General features: G+C 44.3%; 1 protein-coding gene across 1 annotated transcript; it reads right to left on the minus strand.

Moving 5' to 3' along the window:
• Positions 1-19309: 19309 nt before the first annotated feature.
• Positions 19310-20695, minus strand: LOC6498738 (angiopoietin-related protein 4). The gene is made up of 3 exons (XM_032452360.2): positions 20076-20695; positions 19512-20010; positions 19310-19446 (listed from the first exon to the last, which is right to left on the minus strand). Exons 1-3 carry the CDS (start codon positions 20209-20211, stop codon positions 19374-19376), a joined length of 708 nt encoding a protein of 235 aa, XP_032308251.1. The 5' UTR covers positions 20212-20695; the 3' UTR covers positions 19310-19373.
• Positions 20696-21028: the final 333 nt, after the last annotated feature.

The following is a 21028-nucleotide window of genomic DNA, read 5'->3' on the forward strand; positions in this document are numbered from 1 at the left end:
GCAGCAGCAGCCTTAAGCTATGCAACACTCTTCCTTCAAGTAGCTTAAAGGACCTACCGTGGTTGCTTATATTTTATAAAATTAAAAAAAAAAAAAATTAAAAATACCAGCTATTCATTTTTAAAAACAAAATTTCTATATCCTTAAGTCTTTTAATTTTTTTTACTATTTGTTGTTTAGTCCTTGAGACAAGGTATAATATTATTTCTGAGAAGAGAGAGAGTCCTGATGGCCCCTTTGCCATGCAAGCCGATTCCAAAAATAGCAGAAAGGATACTCACCCACCCACACACAGATGCAGAGGACGAAGGACGGCGTATAAGTCCTCTAATAGAGTCGAAATTGAAGCTTAAGTTTCTGCTTTTATTCCGAGACTGACAGGAGTCTCCGGCGAGAGGAGTATCAAATGAAAACTAAAGACTTTCCAGCTCCGCATTCGTAAAATTGTATCAAAAATATTATTTTATGAATTAGAGATAGGAGCTTCAAGGGTATTGTGTTTCGAGCAAAAGGGAGGGAGTTAGTGGACTATGGACTATGGGATACCCTAGAAAGCCTAGAAAAATACAATTACACCACTCCCTTGGTCCCGAGGTCCGAGGCCACTCAATCTTGAGCCATTTGCCAGAAAGACCAACTAATTGAGTGCTTGGGCCAGAAATCGGAAATCAGAAATCAGAAATCCAGAGGACAAGGAGTCGGAGTGCCTTTTGTGCTGCTCTGTTTTTCTCAATTTTGCAATTGGATTGTCCCAATTGCAATTCATTTGCCCTGGTCCTGCTCCTGCTCCCGCTCCTGCTCCTGTTGTTTATTCTTTGGCCGAATCTCCCTGCCGAATGCCATTCAAAATGGCATTTTCCATTAAGTGGCCCTTTGTGGGCTCATTTAGTGACTTTGTCGGCCTTGGCTCCGTTTATTGGCCACTTCCCCGGGGCTCTCACTCACTCCCATTTATTGAAACTCGTTCAAAGCCAAAGAATTGTAAAGCATAACTATTTGCTTTTCTCTTCCACTCCCTCTGGGTCCTAGTCCTGGCATCTTATTTATTTTCCCCTCCACTGCTCTGCCTGGCAGGATGGCAGGATGTGGCATAATTTTGCATCATTTTCGGGGCTTGGGTTTGTCGCACAGCCAAATCGAAATGTTATTTATACGCCGTACGTGAGCCGCCTGCGAGCCACTTCCGGGGCTCTCTTCTGATACCCTGTAATGCCATTTCTGAGGGGTATATTTCATTTTCCTACTCCATTTAATATATTTTCTCTTTTTTTTTTAGAATAATTGGCTTCCAATGAAATGTTTGAAGGAGCCAAAGTATGGGTGAGTTTATTATACTTTTTATTTATTTATAAAATTGAATATTTTTACGATTCTTTATTATTCCATTATTATATTTTCCATAGTACCTAGTAAGTTGAAGAATTCTCTGAAAAGTCTAGGAAAGAGGGAGCTGCTCTTGTAATTTTAATTATTTTTGAAATATTTTCTGGTTAGTACTCAGTATTTGGGAGTTTATTTAATAGGTTATTTAATAATTATCTATTTAATTCTTGTAGAAAACCTCATTTAAAGTTAAAAGATGCTACAGTTCTTTAAATAAATGTTTAAATTCCGAATTTCGTAAATATTTCACACTCTTGTAGTACCAGGTATCTTATAGTTTTCATTATGAAAATTAAATGAAAATTAGTTTCTAGAATTAGAGAAGAAAGTGAATTAGATAAAGGATAGTATGAATTACTTAGATGTCTATTTTATTTCTATATATTTAATGCTCAGTATCTGTAGAACATAGTATCTCTATCTTCCCCTATTGAAATAGCTCCTGTGCAGTACCAGGTATCTGATAGTCTGCTTTAAAAATGAGAATTAGTTTGCAGAATTAGAGAAGAAAATGAATCAGAGCCAGGACATTATTTATCAATTAGATATCCATTTTTTTCTAACTCAGTATCTCATAGTATCTCTAGAATGAATATTTATACCTCCCCTATATACACATATATCCTGTGCAGTACCTGGTAGGGTATCTGATAGTCTTCCCCTGAAATTCGTCCTTTGTTATCCGCTCTGCATTTGAGTCTCTGGCTCGAGTTCCTTCGGGCATGTGGGCTTCTGTCTGTTTTTTTTTCTTCAGTTGATGACGACAAATGCGAGTGGAATGGCGACAACGTGCAGGGCTTATCGCTGCCATGGCAAAAAGGTGGGGCTTTCTGGGGTTAAGGCGGCGGAGGGCGGAGAGCGGAGGGCTGGTAGCGTTGCGGTAAGTCTTTTGTTTGTGATAAGATTTTTACGTGTCTACAAATTGGCCAGCGCCAGCGGCTGCCATGGCATCCCCTTCAATTATTAAAGGTGGCCGAGGGGGAGCTGCAGGATCAGAAGGCGCAGGACCTGCAAGGATAATGCCAAAACAAGAACGAGAAACGAAGACCTCGAACAAGGAACTCCCTAATTTTCTGCCCTTTTGTCTGGCGTTTAATTAAACACATCACACGGTAGTCCTTCGTCCTGGGCTTCGTCCTGGGCTGCGTCCTCCATTATTATGCACTCGACTGCCCTTCAAAGTCACTCGAATGTCTCGGGACCGCCTGCTCCGCTGCTGATAAGTTTGAGCAAATAATGGAATAATGACTCCAATTACCAGCTCCGTCAGGTGCTTTTCGGGCAGCTTCGTCCTGAAAATCACACACGAAAGTGCTTCTAGTCGAAGGGAGTAATTACGAGCTAGGGAAACTGGAAAAGTATGCATTTATTTCACAAAATAAGGAGCAGTCTTGAAGCCTGTCCTGTTGGAAGTAGTTTTGCCCTCAAGCAACTATGCTTTTCTTCGAGTGTTGTGGCGCAGAGGCACCTGCCTGGGATGCGATTATGAAGTGCATCGGCTTATGACACATGGCCGGGCTGGAGACTTAAGCCAGTTTGGCTCGCACGCTGCCAGCCGGCGATTAGGAGTCTCATACTTTTGGCAGGCACTGTTGGTCCTTTGGATCTCTAGATATCCCTCCGCCCTGTTGACATTGTAGTGGCTGCTGTGAAGTAAGCCAACTTATTGATGCTCCACCGCCTGGGCCACTGCGCCACTGCACCACTGCACCACTTTGTGGCGAATTGGCCGCACTTCCGCCTCCGCTTTTTTTTTACTTTCCTGGCTTTTCTTTTCCGGCTGGCTTGCCGCAATGTTTGAGCTTCGAGTGCATAATAAATATGCAAACTTTGTGGTTGAATGGTCTTCGGGGTGGCTCTTTGGAGTGGCTCCTTCTGTGGGTGGTGCCGAGTGGCCTAATCAATGCCAAAATCAAATGTAAACAGCCAGCTGCTGCTGCTGCTGCTTCTTGGCCCACGTGGCTGCCACTTGACTTGTCCCCCACCCCCACTTTCTTGGGGCTAGAATGGGGTGGGGTCAAAAGGATCCTGGGGCAAGAACAGCAGCCGTAGCAGCCACTCTGCTTCCATTTCTATTTCTATTTTCCAGCTTGCACTTCATCGTCAACGGGCCATCAATGGCAACGTGTCGCATTACTCAACATGGCTACGTGACTTAAATGCCATGGAGCTGCCATTTTGTGGCATCCCCTCCCCCTCCTCACTCTCCTACTGCTTCGAAGGAGACTCTCCACCGCCACATTACGTAATGAATGAAAGGAGGTGGCTCCACGAAGTGCTTATGCAAACACCAGAAGCGTCAGGGATATTACAATGCCAATGTCAGGAGGGGACTAAGGGGGGCAGCTTACTAGGAACTAGGAACTAGAAACCCTCTAGAAGGCTCAGATACAAGTTCAGGGAAGGATTCGGGCTAGAAGAGGCAGAGACTCCCCGGAAGGACTTCCTAATACTTGTTCTTCAGTTGGTAGATTTCCGTCTAAACGCCATAGAAACCCTCTTCTCCCTTGACCACCTTTTCTAAACTTTATTTTTTCATTTTTCTTAAATAAAATTAAACTAAAATTTATCTCTTTATCTTTAAGATTAATTATTTTTGAAATTCTAATTTATTTCGTTTTCCATCTCCATCTGAGATCTTGGCACTCCGACTCCGACTCTGACTCCGAGGCCGGCCAACTTTCACACAATTTTCGCACAGACACCAGCTGTTGCTCGAGTTGGGAGTTTTTGGCCAAGACTCCTTGCCACTCCCCCTCTCCCCCCTCCTTCTTGGCCAGCAGCAGAGGGAGGGGAGGACTGTTTGGCTCTGAAACTAATCTCGTTTATCACGATTGTCGTGTCACGCTCGCGTCATTTGACCCACACGCCCCACTTCGAAGTCCTTGCCACGTTTTCTTGCCACCCCCGGCCACCTAGCTCCTCCTGCCACTCCCTCCAAGACTGCACTTTGGCCAAAAGGCTTCCCGCCACGTTCATTGTCATTGCCAACATCTTGTGACCGTTGGCGACACGTATGTAGTTGCCACACACTGCCACCTCCCCCCTCTCTTGCCACCTTCCCCCTCTCTTGCCACCTCCCCCCTCCAGCTATTTGGGGCACAACCCCTTCGGCCACACACTCCACTCCCTAACCGCAATTTGCATCGGCTGGCTGTCAAACGCAGCCAGGCGACTGCCAATTTATGAATGGGCCGCGACCCTTGACCCCGGCCTGTCAGCTGGCGACCCTTTCTGTTGTGCAATATTTTATACATTTTTTAAGCGCCATAAAAATTGAATTAAATATAAATCACAAAAAAATCTGAGCCAGTCAGGGGACACCAGCCAGGGTGCCTGAAATCCAAAAAAAACAAAAAACTAAACAGATTTTTCAAAAGTGAAGAGCTTTAAAGTATTTTTTGAGAGTTAAAAGAAGAAAAAAGTGTGTTTCAAAATTATAGATATTTTTAATAATAAAAACATGCTATCTTTGAATATTTTAGCTTATTTTTTAAGGGAAATATTTAGACAAAAATAAATTGCCAGAAACACTCAACTTGTTATCCTTTTTTGAAAACTTTATATTCCAAAATAGGAGCATAAATTTATTTTCAAAATCTTCAACATTTTTTAAACTTTAAGTTTAAACTTTAAAATAAAAAAAAATGTACTAAAAACAATATTGGATCTGCGATGAGCAGGAACCGTGCAAAGTTTTCAACTTTTCCGCAAACCGCAAAAATTGCCACATCGTTTTGCAACACACTCACACTCACACCCACACACACACACACACACTGGATGGGTTGACCATGCCACGCCCACTGGCTGGGACTGTACGCCTTCCGGTTCGGTGCGACTCTTCAAATTGGCCGCAAAAACCAAAAAGTGCCAAAAACGCAACAACACGAGGGAAGTGCAACGAAATTGTTGCCACTCGTTGAACAACCGCCACGCCCCACTGACTCTGTGCCCGCCCCCGTTCCGCCCACCAGTTACGCCGCCCCCTTCCAGTCCAGGACACTCGCCTGGTGTCCTGGTGTCCTGCCATAAAAAAAAAGTAACCTTTCTATTTTCATCGAACGAGAGGCGACAAAAACTATCAAAGCAATTGCTTTTTGTTTCTTCCTTTTTATCCTTTTTTTAATCCTTTTTTTGTATCCTTTTTTATCCTTTTTTTTGTTCTCAATTTATCTTCAAAACAGAAGAGGTTCAAGAGGGAGACTTGTTTTAAAATTTGATTTAAAAAAAAACTAAATAATTTCAAATTAAAATAGACTTTCTTGAAAATTCAAAAACTCTCAAAGTCTATCGATTATTTCGATTTTAAAACACATTTTTTTAAGGCTACTGCTAATATTATTTAATTTATACTCCTGCCCCTCGACAGTCACTTTTTTTTAAGCCAGTTTACTGGCATTTTTGTGCAGTTTTTATTGCCGATTTCGAGCCTTACTTTCTCGCTGCTTCCTTTGATGATGGGAGGTCAGAATTAATCGAATAATCGATATATCCGTGGTCCGTGCCGCTCTCCTGTGAGCCCTTTGTGGCTGCAGTTGTGTGCGTGAGTGTGCGCTGGTGTGTATCGGTGTGCACTGCAAATGCGTTTCAATGAGCACCGTTATTCATGCACTGGAAGAAATAGTTATTTTGATCAATTATCGATTATTTATCGATTTTTCATTATTTTAAATATAGAGCTACTAGAAGAATTTGAAATAATTTTAGGCTTCAAAGAGATAATAATTTGATTTATTTTAATAAATTTTGATAAATTATTTTCAGTGTAGTCGGATAAAAGTCATATCCATTGCGTGTTTTTGTCGCGTTTTTTCAAGCGTGCTGTAATTTTTTTATTTCCCTGCCGAGCCGAGCCGAGCCGAGCTGAGCTGAGCTGAGCGCAGCTCACTGAATCCTTTACCCCATGTCCTGTATGCCATGTCCTGCGTCCTGCGTCCTGCGCATATATGTACGTGTATGTTTATTGGTGTTGGTGCGGCTAGACGCATAAATATTCTGATTTGGCAAAAATTATATGCCCGTACGTGCAGCGAACGGTTCAACCGATTCAGTATCCAGGATCCAGGATCCAGGATCCAGTATCCAGGACTCGAGTGCGAGTACTCCTCCTGGTAATAGTGGAAGGCAGCCTGGCAGGACGGCTGCTTTATGACAGCGCATAATTTACAAATGGGCCCCAGAAAAGCCTGTTGCATAAATTTAAGAGAAAAGCAGCAAGTCGAACGGCCAGCAAGTCCTTCGCCTCTCGAGTGAGTCCTGTGGCGCGAACAGCAGTTTCATTTGCATGCCACAAGGACGAAGGACGAAAGATGGCGGGAGGAAGGTCCTGTTGTAACGGCGGGCATCCCTTCCGGCTTTTTCCGCGGTTCGTTGTCGTCTTATCGCTGCCCTGACGTCTTTCCTATTTTTCGGTTTTGGAACAGAACAGGAACTGCGGAGTGAGAGGGGTAGGAGGTCCTCCAAGTCCTTTTTATCTCTAGCCCGCAACGGGATGATGTACGAGCGAGGAGAAAACCCAGAAAAGTTCCATTGGCCGCTTAAATGTGCCAAAAAATAATCGATTTCTTTTGGCAACTCTTAATCATGGAATGAAAGATGATACTTAGTAGTTTTTATGTTTGCAATAAAAATAAAGGGAGAGGAAACAGAGGACCTTAAAGGGCATAAAGGACACCAGTCGATATATCCTTAACAGCCCCTAACTTTCTTCTAATATCCTTCTCTTTACTTGAAAGACAAAAAACAAAAACACTCTCGAGAAAATGTAAATTTGTGCAATCCTTAATATTTGATTGTTGCTTGTCCTGTTTCTCGGACTTGGCATTCCAGCGGCAGCGCCTCCTGCATTATTAATTTTGTTTTTTTTTCTTGGCGGGGAGATCCTTATATTAGATCTGGAAAGTTGCGCTGAAGATTTTCGAGAGAGTTTGGGCGAGAGTCCCTTTTGGGGTTCAGCCCTCGTTTTTCCGTGATTTATTTGGCTGGATGATTTATGTCGGTCGGGCAAGTCGCTGTCCCTTATCCTTGCCTGCCCCTTTCCCCAAGGCTCTCTTTGTCTATCTTCGTGCGGGGTCAGTGGCGCCTAGCCCCCCCTCCCCTCCCCGAGAGTCCTTGCAATTTCAAATCTCGATTTCCTGCATTAATTATTTACTTTTCAGCCAGAGTCGGCTATTGGTGTAGTTTTTATAATAAACACATGTATTTTATGTCTAATTGGGATACAGTGCGTATGCGTAATATGAGGCATGCACTTTTTGTAGCATACTTTTTGGCGAGCATGGTTTTAGTTTCTAGAATCTAGATAGTTTCCCTTTTTTCTTGTAAATTTCTTGACTTAAAAGTCTCCTTATCTCTAGGGATTACATTTCAAGCTTAAAACATGTTCTTTAAATTATTCATTAATAACTAAACTAAACTAAACTGAAAATAAAGCTATTCTGGAAAAGTCAAATGTGTTTCTATCTTAAAGATACAGTTTCTACATTATAGATACAATATCTGATAGTTATCCGCAACTCTTCAGTCTCGAAGCTCATCTCAGAATCTATAAATTAGCTTTATTTCTTCATTTTCTCTTCTTTTTTTAACTTAATGGGTTAAATAACCTTTTTGTTGGAAATCTCATTGCGATGCCGGGTCGTTGGCTGGCTGACGAAAGAGGGGGTGGGGGAGTGGGCGTGGGAGTGGGCGGGGGAGTGGGAGAGAGACAGCCACTTACGCGCGTGTCAGCGTCAGTTACAAGACATCCCCCCCACTCCTACACCCAAACACACACACACACACACACACACACACACACATCCTTTAGTTGTGTCTGCACTTCCGCCATTGTCGCGCTTATCAACAGGATAATTTGTCTTGGCGTGCGACGCAGTCAGTCAGGACTACACTGAGAGAAATGTAAATTTATTTGAATTTATTTTAATTTATTGGTAAATAAAATAAATAAATATTTGCAGAAATCAGAGATAGTTTTAAATAAAATATAATATAATTACTTTAAGAAAATATTTCCAGTGTAAGCGCCAAACATCTCACTTTCCATAGCCACCCCTCTCTGTCGCTCCGTCTATGGCCATCTCTGTCGGTCTCGTTTTACACCAAAATAGTTGTTGTTTTTCTCACGCTCCACTCCCCTCCGCCCTCCTTCTGGTCCTGCTTCTGGTCCTCCGTGTCCCCAGCCTGGAAGCCACATCCTCGACATCCACATCCTCCTCCCAGGCCAATGTGTCTCCACATTACATACGCAAATTGGCAGCTTGCTGGTTTTTGTTAGTCCTTCTCCCTCCGAGTCCTTCGACAAGGACTTCTTGCCCCAGCCTGCAGTCTGCAGTCTGTAGTGTGGAGTGTGTCCTGGCATACATCCCGGAGCCGGGGCACATCCCAGTTATAAGCATAATCTAAACAAATTGATCGAGTTGTCGCGCGAGAAACTTGTTAGCCAAGTGGAGTGTCTGGCCGCCAACTTTTTAGGGTTTAAGTTTGATTCGAAGTTGGTCCTGCCCCCCTTGGGGTTTCGCAAGGGGGTTATCTAATAAATGGGTTTCATTCAAAGCTCTATCGCTCTTCCCAATCTCTCTATCTTGAAATCAGTCAAAAATGTAATTTGAAGATTAGTTTTCGAGAGAGAGGAGATTATGGACCTTAAATCATTCTTTATTTTCAAAAGATATCTTATCTGGAAGGTATCTTAAGATCTACAATCTTAAAAAACTATTCCGGATTATGTCCTTGAAACTAGATTTTAGAGGAGGTTTTAGGAAGGACTCTGTTTCCGGCAGATCTTGAAGAGAAAACTATCAAAGATATGGCATAGATCTATTCCAGATGCAATTATTATGATTTTGGAAATAGTTCCTCAAGGACATGACTCGGAATAATATCTACTTTTGATGTTTCAATCCGAAGACTAATCGGCAGGCACTCGCCCTCACTTCTGGACTCCCCAGAGTGTCCTTTTATTAACAATCTATATGCCATTTCGCGCACTCTTTCTGGCAGTATCTTCCATCTCTGCCACGTAATGCTACTTACCGGAGGTGAGGTTACCCCCTTGTCCTTGAGAAGGGAGGTCCTGCCCCTCCTGCCTCCTGCCTCCTGCCTCCTGATTCGGGGAGCAGAACGTGTAATTTCCTTTCAAGTTTGGTGTCGGGCTGGCAATTTGGTTGATTGCTTAATCGCATCACGATGCCGGCGTTGCGAAATCAGCTCCATGCCACGCCCCCCACGCCCACATCACACACACACACACACTTATAGACACTCATACTAGAACTGAGCAACACAAACACTTGTGTACAAAAGATGTCGCGTATAATTTAATGACTTTGTATGCCTTGAATTTTAATGACAACAACAGGAGAGCGGCAAGCAGAATAGGACCAGGACCAGGACCTCTCCTCCCCCCTGGTGTCTTGGTGTCGTGGCCGAAAGGATAATGGATCAAGTGGAGGCGGCAGGCAAACAACAAGCGACACCACAAATTGCACTACACTGAGCCAGAAGGATGTTTTTGGGCAGATTTAATTAATTCTTAATAATTATTTTTTAACTTTAAATATTAAATCTATTAACTAACATTTTGAATAATTTTTTAAATTAATTTTTTAGGAGCTTAGGTCCCTGAACTTGTTGATTATTTTCGTCCCTGCAGGGAGAGCCACTGAAGTTGAAGATGAAGACCAAGATGCAGGACTCGTAGAAGGACGAGGACAAGGACTCGGGGGCGTGGCAGGTGGTGGATGGGAGAGGGGGGGGGTGAGGGGCTAAGCAGCAAACATTGCCATGCATGGCGCTATGCAGCTCCCGTTGTGTAGACAACGGGATTTGTTTTGTTTGCAGCGGCGATCTGAGCAAGTCCTTGCAGCTCCTGCCACCACCCAACCACCCAACCACCCACCTCCCCCTGAGAATCCCTATTTCGCGAATGGCAAAGATTTATGGCTTTATTTGTTCATTGTCCTGCCGTCGCCATCGCCATCGCCATCGCCATGTCCTGGCCCCTCTCTCTGTTAGTGTTATTTTTTATGCGGACACTGGGATGCGACTCAAAATGCGCACTGGCCAGGACTAGGGCCAGGACTAGGGAGGACTAGGGCCAGGACTGGATAGAGGCTGGGCGAAAAGATAAATCCCAGCCGGGGAGGGCGCAAGGATATCATACTTTCCCCCCCCCTCCAAAGCCCCCAACACTACCGCCAGTTGATGAAACTGGCCAAGTTCGAAGGGAATTTCAAATGCAGTGCACTGAAAGAAAAGAAAGAATAGTTTCTTAGTTTCCCTCTCCAGCACATCCTGATCACCCCAGTAGCAAAGCAGTATCCTTGCCAGTAACCCTTGCCGTGTCCTTGCCGCGCTCTCCTGCCGCTCCTCTTTTTATTGCTGCTTTGACTTTTAGCCCGGCACTCGCTTCCTGTTTATTGACTTGTCTCTCAATTAAGTTAGAAACACCCAACACAACCGCACACTAACAAGGACACTGCCACACACACACACACACACACACACACACACACATAGAGTGGTGGCTTGGCAGGATGACATTGCGTAGTCGTGTCCTTTTCCTGCCCGTTGTCTTGATGCTTTTCCTTTCTATATTTTTTTTTCGCTGCCGCCTCTGCTCCTTTTTTTCTTCGTCCTTCGTCCTTCTTGCGTTTCCAATCTCAATTAATTTGCTCATAAATTTGTTGCCAACTTGCCGGCCGTCGTCCTGGGCCCCCCTCCCCCTCAACTGCCTCGAGAATCGTCGCTGTTGTCCTTGTGGGTTTAGCTTGAGGTCCTGGCTGCTTAATTTTTTCTTTTCTACCCTGTATAGTTCAGTTTTTGGATTTATTTTTAATTAATAAAATAAATAAAAAACGATATGATTGTTTTATTTTCAAGGACTTCTATAGTCTATCTCTCGGTTAAGAGCTATTATTATTAAATACTATTGTTTATAATCTTAAAACTAAAGGATATCCGTGAGTCCTTCCTGTTCTCAGTGTTGTTTTTTTTTCTGTTCTCAGCCTCGAAGGAAAAGTCTGCTTGATTTTTCCGGCTCTGGTGCTTTTTTTCTTCATTTTTTTATTGTAATGCCATCTTATCTTCCCGGTTGATGTATTTGCCTTGGTTTTCTCTTCAGGGACAGGGACAGGGACAGGGACAGAGTCCTTGTCCACCCTCCCATCCCTCCCTCCCCCCGTTGGATGGCCTTGTTTTTTAGCCTTTCCTTTATGTATTTTAATTTATGCTCGGCTTCTGTCCCGAGTTTTTTATGCTGATTCCTATCTATTGAGATTGAGACAACATTCTGCTTAAGCAGTGAGTCCTGGGAGGGGCGGAAACAAGGACAAGAAAAGCGACAAAGGATCAGGAGTGGGGCTAAGATGGTGGGGTTGGAGCCCATCGCAAATGTCGTTTTTATGGCGCTTAATTAACTTGGCTACCATTTTCTAATTGCTTCTGCTGTCTGATTGACTTTTGTTTATTTATTGTGATTAGAAAATTGCCTTAACAGCCCGCAGAACAACAACAAATTCTTCTCTTTGTGTGGGCTTTTTTTTTCTTATACAGGGTAGTTCTGGAAATGGAGGGTATATTGTCTCCTTGGGATGTTTAAAGGGGGCTTCTCTCCTAAGGACCCTATCATAGGGATTATTTAGTATTCCTACAAGTATCGGGTATCATTATTGGCAGGGAATCTTAACATAGTTCCTATAAGAGTCTAGCAATCATGTAGAACTTTGTGATTTCGTCGTAGATAAAGATATGCAAGTCTTTATGAGTACCAGGTATCATATACTCTACAAATTGCAATTTATCCTCCATTTTTGTTAGTTTTTAGAGTTTTTAACTTCTAACTATCTTAATATTGCCATTTATCTTCCATTTTTGCCAAGTCTATTACCTTTTCAAGTACCAGCTAGTATAAAGTCCAGAAATGTCATATCTTCCATTTTTGTCAACTTTTTCCCTTTCCCACTAACTCAGTAAGTACCAGGTATCACATTTTCCCATTTTTGCCAAGTTAATCCCCTTTTCAAGTAAGCTACCAAGTACCAGGTAGTATATAGTCCAGAAATGTCTTACTCCAAGCAAGTACCAGGTATCACATAGCCAAGAAATGCCAATTAGTTCCCACAAGTACCAGGTATCGCATAGTCGAGAGCTAACAGCTCCTTGCCATTGTTTGTTTTTGAGCCAAGGCTGGGGATTAGCAGAAAGGGACTCGACTTTGCGAGCAGCGCTAATGATCACACAACCCCCTCATATACTTAAATATATACATTTTTTCTTCAGCTCCTTTCGGCTGGGAGGTCCTTTGTTTCCGCCTTTGGCTTTTACTTTCCACTGACTTTCAAATGCGCAGATTTATTGCGACAATTTGTTTAATGACAGGCATTTATTTTGATGGCGCCATCCCGAAGCTCCCGAAGCAGGGCCAGCATGTGTGTCTGTTTGGGCTGCGGGGGTCCTTGGGTGTGTTTTTGTGTCCTGGAGTGCAAAGGGTTCTCTCCGCCACATAGACATCTAATGAGTGCTCCCATCCATCCATCCATCCATCCCGTTGCCACTGACAATTTAATTATTTCAAGCCTTCATCCGCCTTCTGTTTTTGTTTTTTTCTTCTACAAGGACATTTTCCGGCGGAACCAAAACTTTTTCTCCAGCCGAAAGAGTCACTGCCGAAAGTTTCTATTCTCCGGGGCGGAGAGCCTGGCACTTGGGCTGCTATTGCAATGGAGATGTCTCGCAAGTCTGATCCATTTCTTCCGACTCGGGCCTCAGAGCTAATTAGATGGCTGACTTTTGAATGGATTTATTAGGGGTTCTCAGTACGATGTGGTATTTGGAAGAGTTTCGGATTCAATAAGGGAAAAGTGTTGAGGACTTGGCAGGGAAGAGAACTGGCAGTCTTCGTTCAGATACTCTTGTAAGTATCCTCCACATAAGTGTCCTTTATAAGATGCTGCCAGTGTCTCTAACCTTATGAGGCTTATTTCTAGTCCCTCAAGTCCCTCTTCAACTTAAAATATTACAAATAATAAATAAATTAAAATACATTAAGTAATAATACTTCGAATAGTTATTTTTTAGAAAGAGAAAAGCCTGAAGACCTGCAGACCTAGGACTCCTACCATACCTTACTCTTGTACCTTCTAGAGGCTATCCTAGCCCCCCCCCCCCCCCCCCCCCCCCTAGTCCTGTACAGTGTTTCCAGTCCCAGTCCAGTCCCTTATAACCGAAAATATCAAATCCCCAATAATAGGAGCAAAAAGCCCTGCAAACCACTAAACAGGCGCATATATTTCGCCAAACTCCTGGCCTCCTGGCTTCCTGGCCTCCTGGCCCCCACCCTCCAACGTTTCCCAAGCAATCCTGTTTTTGACAGTTTTGTGTACTGTCAATTGAAGGCAGTGGGGTGTGCGGAGTGTGTGTGTGTGGGGTGTCTGTCTTGGAAGGGGTGGTGCGTTTGACCCACTCTCTCACCCCTTGAGAGCAGTACTCCCTCCCTAGTCCTTACAATATTGTCTGTGGGCTTGGTGTCCTGGCTTTAAAAACATCTTCAATTTTTCTTGGTTTCCTTTTTTTTTTATTATCCTTTTTTTATACATGAGGGGGGGAGAGGAGGTGGGTGAGGAGAGGGGGGAGTGGGCTTTGGGCCACGCCAGAAACTTGTACTTCACAGACCCTTGTCTTCATATGTGCCACAACTATCGTCGCTTGTTGGTTGTTGGTTGTTGGTTTTTTGTTGTTGTCCTGCCCCACCCCTCCCTCAGGTGACCCCCACTGCCACCCATGCCACTGCACTGCGGAAAAAAAGGAGCAACTCTGCCTATTAGAAGGCTTGTTTAACTTCCCATTTAATACCGTTTCTGGCCATGTCTCGTGATGATTTCATATTTCTTTAATTTCTTACTAATATTTTTGGTAAAAGAGCACAAGTTTTCGGTGCTGTCTTAGCCAGACACCCCCTTGGAAAGGCGTCTGCTCGTTATTACACTCAGTTATGTTAAAAAAAGTGTATATATTTTTATGAAAATAAAAAGAAGGAAAAAGGAACCTGAATATGCCATTATGTGCGCCTTGAAGGGCGGTCCTACCCCGCATAAATTGTCGCTGCGGGTTAGATGTGATGGGCGCAAGGATACACCCAAGGATGTGGATGTGTGTGTGTGTGATGGAAGGACAGTGGGGCGTGGCCCGCCTGGTGTCATCACATTTGCACTGCATGATTGATCGTTTACAAATAAGCACGGGCTTCTCACGCTGACAGCCGGGGAAGAAAGGATCTACGCGGCAGGATAAGGATAAGGAGCCAACTGCCACGACCAGACACCGCCACTGATAGCCGGCTAATAAGCACGAAAGGACATTGGATGGCAGATAGAAACACTGCTAATTGGAGGCGACATATTGAATAGATTTTCAGCGAGAAGTATCCTTCCAAGACACCAACAAGTATCCTTTTTTTGTGTCTCGAGCAATGGCTCTGCTTCCATTTGCATTAGTCCTGCCAACTAGGCGGAAACTTGTTGGAAATGAAGTTGCCGCCACGGCAGACCACCCCCTATTCCTTTTGCAGCCACTTTTTGGCAAACAAATGCGAAAACAACGGCAAACTACGCAAAAAAGTATGCTATACAAATAAGCGATGTGCGCTTCCTGTCTGCCATAGTGTCTGTGTGTGTGGGAGGGTGTGTGTGTGAGTGTGTGTGTGTGTGTGGGTGGGAGGGTGTGTGTGGTTGAGTGTTTACATATATTATGGCCCAGCCACTAGTACTGCCACTGCGTTTTAGAACGCCACATTAACTACACAACATTTTCGGGGGGCGACCAGGAGCAGGAGCAGGACGAGGACCAGGACCAGGACCAGGACGACAGGAAAGGAAAGTGGAAGAGGGAGAAAAAAGAAAGTGGCAAGCCAAAGGAGGGAAAAAGTGGCCGGAGAAGGAGAAGGACGAGCGATAAAAACCCACAAGGCAACAGCAAAATGGTCGTCATCCTCGACATCGTCGCCTGTCGCAAGGAAGCGAGAGTCTCCAAAAAATACAAAACAGGACTGAGCACTGAGAACTAAATTCTAAAACTCTATTTTAAAGGGATACACCAACCAAGGGCTATTTAAATGAAATAGTTTTCAAAGAAACAAAGAGCCAAATATTCGACGGAAAAGGACATTTGATTTGGTCCTTCCCCAGCCCGGATCCTTGGATTTTTATCGCTGCAATCACCTGGGGGATATGCTGGACAATATGAGGCAGTATCTGGCAGCTTTCGCCGCGAGGCGATGGTCCTAAACGGATCACGTCAGCGGCAGAAGAGGGCAACTGCCACTGACCAGTCCCCAGTCCCCCGCCCTGGAAATCAGTGTCCTCGGTGTCCTTAGAGTCCTCGGGGCCAAGCCGGCGACTGTTTATGTTGCCATAGACGCTGGGTGTCTGGCAGAGGCTTTGGCTCACTCGGGTCCTGTTTTGTTATCCTGACAGCCACAGTGATGAGTAAATTATTAAAAAAAAAACAAGAAAGGACTATTTTATTTAGTTTTTTTCTCTTAATGTTATTTTCTTTTATTCACAGATAAAAAGTTAGTAATAATTTAAACAATGTGAGGCTTACAAAAAATACTTGGAATATCTAAAAGTATAATAAATATTATTTAAAACATAAACTGAAAAAGTCTACTTAAATATTTAAACAAATTTAAAAAGAAATGCATAATAGAAGTGGAAAATACTAAAAATACTGAATAATACTTCAAAGAACACAGCTCTCCTCCACGCTTCTCATAGTGCTTAGTTGGTGAACAAAACTACAAATCTTCCCCAAAAATCAACAATATAATTTGTAGTATTAGGAATATGTCCTTTTTTAAGGATACTATTTATTAAAATGCTTGAGAGACATGGCAACACTACTTAATAGCGATTCTGGATGCCGGCATTTAGCCATTTCCAGCAACCACCACCACAAGCAGTTCCCACCACTCCACCACCACCGACGGCTTTCGCTTTCCTTCCTGCCACCAGGACGAAAATTCAAATTCTTATGGTGCACCCCCAGGAGCTACCTCCCACCACTGGCCACCCACCACCCACCACCCACGCTTTTCCACTTTCCCCCAAGCCCAAGCCCCGGCGTTGTCTACTTTTTATTCTGCCATTTGCCGGTTGCCCATTTTTGTCAACGTAATGATGCGTTATGCTCAGACAGCTTAGCCAGGATGCGTTTTTGTTATCCTTTTTGATGCCCTAGCACGGCAGGGCATTATATTTTTGTCCTTCAAGAGGGTTTTTTACTTGCGATCGAAGGACTAACACTTAACTTCTGAGGTCTAACAGTCTATGGTGTTAATTAGGTTAGTTAGTATAGCAGAGCTAGTTACTATTAGGTTAGTAGTAAGCTAGAATCTATCTACATATGACTAGTCTCTGATACTACCTCTGAAATCGTATTAGTTCCTATTAGTTCTTAGTTCCATCTTGAGGGATTAAAAGCACTACTTCCCCAGAAACCGTAGATCCAGTAGAGTGTCCTTCAAATAATTCTCCTTGGCCCAACTTCCACTCAGAGATCGTGTGAGATGGAAGCTATTTTTTGGGAAAATATTATAAAAAAGAGTATCGAGAGTCGTGGTGCTAAAAAAACTGCCCAAAAAGAGATGGGCCAGAGGGGCCAAAGCGATACAAGGGTAGCGGTGTCAAGCGGTTTGCTGAGTTTGCTTTTAATTTCCGTTTGATTTGCGCCACGCCCACCGACAGTTGGGGAAACTTTCCACCGAAAGGGGCGGCTGGGCGGTCGGTGGGCGGTCGGTGGGCGTTAATGAGAGAGCAAAGGGAAAACTTTGACAGAGTGTCACACATATGTATGTGTGTGGCTGTCGGCCGAAGGGGCCGGGAAGGGGATTTTAGCCAAATTTTAAAACAATTTCATTTAGTTGCGGATAATGAAAAAAGGAGGAGCAAAAGGACAAAAGTTGTCCCAGGCCATCGGTCCAAACTTCCTCCGCAAACTTTCCAGCTCTGATGACTTTGATTGCTCCACATATAAAGGATAATGCATGTGTGTCCTTTGAGAGTATAATGTTGCAGTGTTTGGCTGGCTGTTGTTTGCTGTTAGTGTTTTGATTTATTAATTACAATTTATATTGTCGCATCCGGCAGGACGAATGTGGAAGTGACACTCGACAAGGAGCGCCACAGAAGGACAAACAGAGAACTCTGGCCACTCTGGTGGGGAGTGGAGAGTGGAGAATGGAGAGTGTAGAATGGAGAATGGAGAGGTAGTTCTCCACTAAAGACAATCAATTAAGCCTCCATGGCCATGGTGCTATTATTTTTTAATCTTAGAATTTAATATCCTGATTTCTATCTAACTAGTCCAGGAACTAAGCCACTAAACAAGTTCCACATTTGCCTCTTGTGGCATGCAACATGTTCGATGGCCAACATGTTGGCCTCGAACCTCTGGTTTCCCCTGGTTTTTCCTGAAAATCCCCCAGCCAGGCCTGTCATATTCAATGCGGTCCTGCGACCAGTCCTGCGACCACAGCGCCTAGATTCGTCCTTCGTCCGAGGCCCAAAGGCAAAGAATGACAGTTCTTGGAGTGGAGCTGAGCCTGATTTTCTGATCTGAGCCAGTCTCTCTGGCTCGTCTTGGCCCTCTTTTCTGGGCTCTCTTCTTGGCCAAGCTTTTGGGCTTTAATGTTCTCAAGGATTCAAGAAGGTTGAAGGGGATTTCCCTCAAATTTAATTAATTATTATTTCTTATTACTATAATTATTATTATTTGAATAATATTTAGTAATATTAATAATAGTTTTCTTCCAAATTCTGCTACCAAAGGGTTAACCCTCTCCACTCTAAGACTCCTCTTCTCCCAGCATCAGGACATTGATCATCGCCTCCTGGGAGAATTCCTTCCTCTCTTTTTTATTTTATTTCTGGCCTTAATTTTCCTTTCTTTTTTTGTAATTTTTTTTTTTTGAGTGGTTGGGGGGATGAGGGGGCTTTGCTGGCCAAGATGAATTACCCGAGGGACATTTTTAATTTAGTGACGGACTGTGGATTGTGGACTGTGGGCAGGACTAACGGAGGGCCAGTGGTCCAGTGGTCCAGTGGCATGTCCTTGTTTGCTTCTAATTATTAATCAGATTTATTCTGTGTCGGCCTGCCCCCCCCTTTCCCTTTCCCTTTCCCTCCCCATCCTGGCCATAAAATAAGTTCCATAATGAGGCACACGGAGAGAAAAGGGAATGAGGCTTCCAAAGGACTCTGCTGAAGCTCCAAAGTGGGACTAAGCCCTTCTCTCAGTGGCCCTTCTCTTTAACCAATCAGCAGGTGCATCCTCGGGATGCGGGGTGAGCCCTGCCAGTGTTTACTGTACAGGCATGCCTCCCCTGGCGCCGCTCCATTGATTGGCAACTGACAGTCAGTCGATTGCAGCGCGTTTGCATTTCGATTTGTTTTGAAAGGGCCGCTTAATTGCTCGAATAAGTGCTGAAGCGGGGGGAAGGGGGACAAAGGGGGCTTAGCGGCTCACAAAGGGGGGCTGGAGGGGAGCAGGGCCACAGGGCAACAGGGCATCATGAAATCCAACTGGGGAATAGGGCCAACGATAGTTGTATTTATGCCTCCCAGTAGGCTATTAAGCGCGGCACACCACCATCATATTGTTTTTGTTGCTATCTCATCGCATCCAGCCACGCCCCCTTTTTTTGGCAAGTCCATCTGGGCCAAGTTTATACTAGAATGTACATGTGTTGCCACTAGGCCGGTGGGAAATCCCATTTATTCGATAGCCCTTTCCCAAATGAGCCCCAAAATGAAGAGTTTTAAATAAAAATTGAGGATTTTTTGTTTCTCTGTTTGAGGAATTAAGGATCGGAGGACTATATCCTGTATAACAGCTCCCTCAATTGCTATCCTTGTTTAGTTCTTTCCCTTGGCCTTTATTTTAAAGAATTTTCACAAAGTTTAGACTCCAAAGTCCCTCTCCATTTCCATTTATTCTGCTTCGGTTTCTTTCCTTCGGATCCAAATCGCTAGATGTTTGTACCTCATGAAGGGGTCAGGCCGCCTATCAATGGATTAAATAAGATTCATTTCATATCACTATCATGGAAAGAGAAACAAAGTACACACCTGGAATTGTGCCACCAGCCGAAGCCCATCTCCTGGGCCAAGTTGTGGTCGGGCAGTCCGTCCTCGTCTCGATCGAAGGTGGAGAACCTGACGCCCTTTTTGAGGGCCAGGCACGGATCTCCGAAGCAGTTGCCAGTGCTCTTCACCATATACCCTTCGGTCCGGTTGCCGACGACGAAGTGGTCGCACCTCTCCTTCATGGACAGGGAGTCTATAATCACCTCATGGGGCGCACTGTTCGTCAGAAGGTGCAGCTGCTGGAGTCCGATGAAGAACTTCGCGTTGCTCCATCCGACTTCTCCGAACCCAGCCACGTGCTCCTCGTACGTGCGATTGAACTCATTTGTGATGAAGAGATTGCTATAAACAGAAATCTCGGCGGGACCCGGGTCCAGATCATAGCCACAAACCACTTTGAAGGGGTCTGAGTCTCCGATTTGGATTTCTTGGACGGACATGTAGCTGGTGCCTGGTGCTCTTACACATTGATCTGGAAGAGCTGGGAGGAGGGAAGTTTCCTTTTAGACACTATTCTGTTGGGTTCTACTGGGTTCCTGGACTCACCTTTGCCTTCGGAGCTAAGAAAAGCCACAGAAAGCCACAGGAGGATCACCGGGAGCATCATTGAAGAAAGGAAGGGGCTTCCGTCTCGCAGCTTCACTGGAATGGAAAGAATGTCAACTGCTGCTGGGAGACTCATGGCTCCGGCTTTTTAAATCTCTGATGAGAAGACCAGTCTTCTCGCGAGTCTGCCAAGATAAGAAGAGTCGAAAATATAACACATATTGCGTGCGGCTGGGAAGTCAAAGGTTTAAAGAGTTTTGAGATTAGAAATCATTAGATTAGGGCCATGAATCTAAATTTCAGCAGTCGCCCCATCTCCAACAGTCGACTGGGAAGCGTTTTAAGTGATTATTCATATGAAAGATTACAATTGCTCCAACAGACACTATTAATACGAATGGGAAGCCCTTGTCTGGGACCTCTGCTGGTGCTCTCCCATCAGCCCTGTTTCAAATAGGCATGTGATCTTGTAGTTCCGGCTGGTATCCTAGGAGGATAAGCCTCGTAAGTCTCATAACTGATGGGGTGGGATGGGGAAGCCATCTTATGGACAGCTCGCTTGTCGAATTCATTAAACAAATGGGCTGAGGGCCTGCAATAAATAATACCTTATGGCCAAATCCATGTTCATTTTTCAACCAAAAGCAAAAAAAGCAAAAAAACATGGCCGCAAGGAGGCGTGGCAGGGAGCTCCTCCTAGTCAGTCGCCATCATCGCTGGCATTGTCATTGACGACGACGACAAATGCTGCCGTCTTTCAGGCGTTGACATTTGATAAATTAAACATTTTTGTACAGTCTTGCTGGTTGGGTGGCTGGGTGGCTGGGTGGTCCTGGTAGACCCCCCGAATTTTTTGTCACTTTCTTAAATACATTTTGGCTTTATTTGTTGGCTTTTGTTGTTCATCTCCTGCCACTGCCTCCTGCCTCCTGCCTCCTGCCTCTTTGAGTGTT

The sequence above is a fragment of the Drosophila ananassae genome, chromosome XR (assembly GCF_017639315.1).
Source record: "Drosophila ananassae strain 14024-0371.13 chromosome XR, ASM1763931v2, whole genome shotgun sequence".
Taxonomy (NCBI): domain Eukaryota; kingdom Metazoa; phylum Arthropoda; class Insecta; order Diptera; family Drosophilidae; genus Drosophila; species Drosophila ananassae.

Excerpts from the sequence above, each read along its gene's own strand:
- LOC6498738 (XM_032452360.2), bottom strand. The coding sequence starts at position 20,211 with ATGAGTCTCCCAGCAGCAGTTGACATTCTTTCCATTCCAGTGAAGCTG. Across the intron at positions 20,011-20,075 it reads TCTTAGCTCCGAAGGCAAAG|CTCTTCCAGATCAATGTGTA; the intron begins GTGAGTCCAGGA and ends CCCTCCTCCCAG. Across the intron at positions 19,447-19,511 it reads GGCTGGTGGCACAATTCCAG|GCGGCCTGACCCCTTCATGA; the intron begins GTGTGTACTTTG and ends ATCCATTGATAG.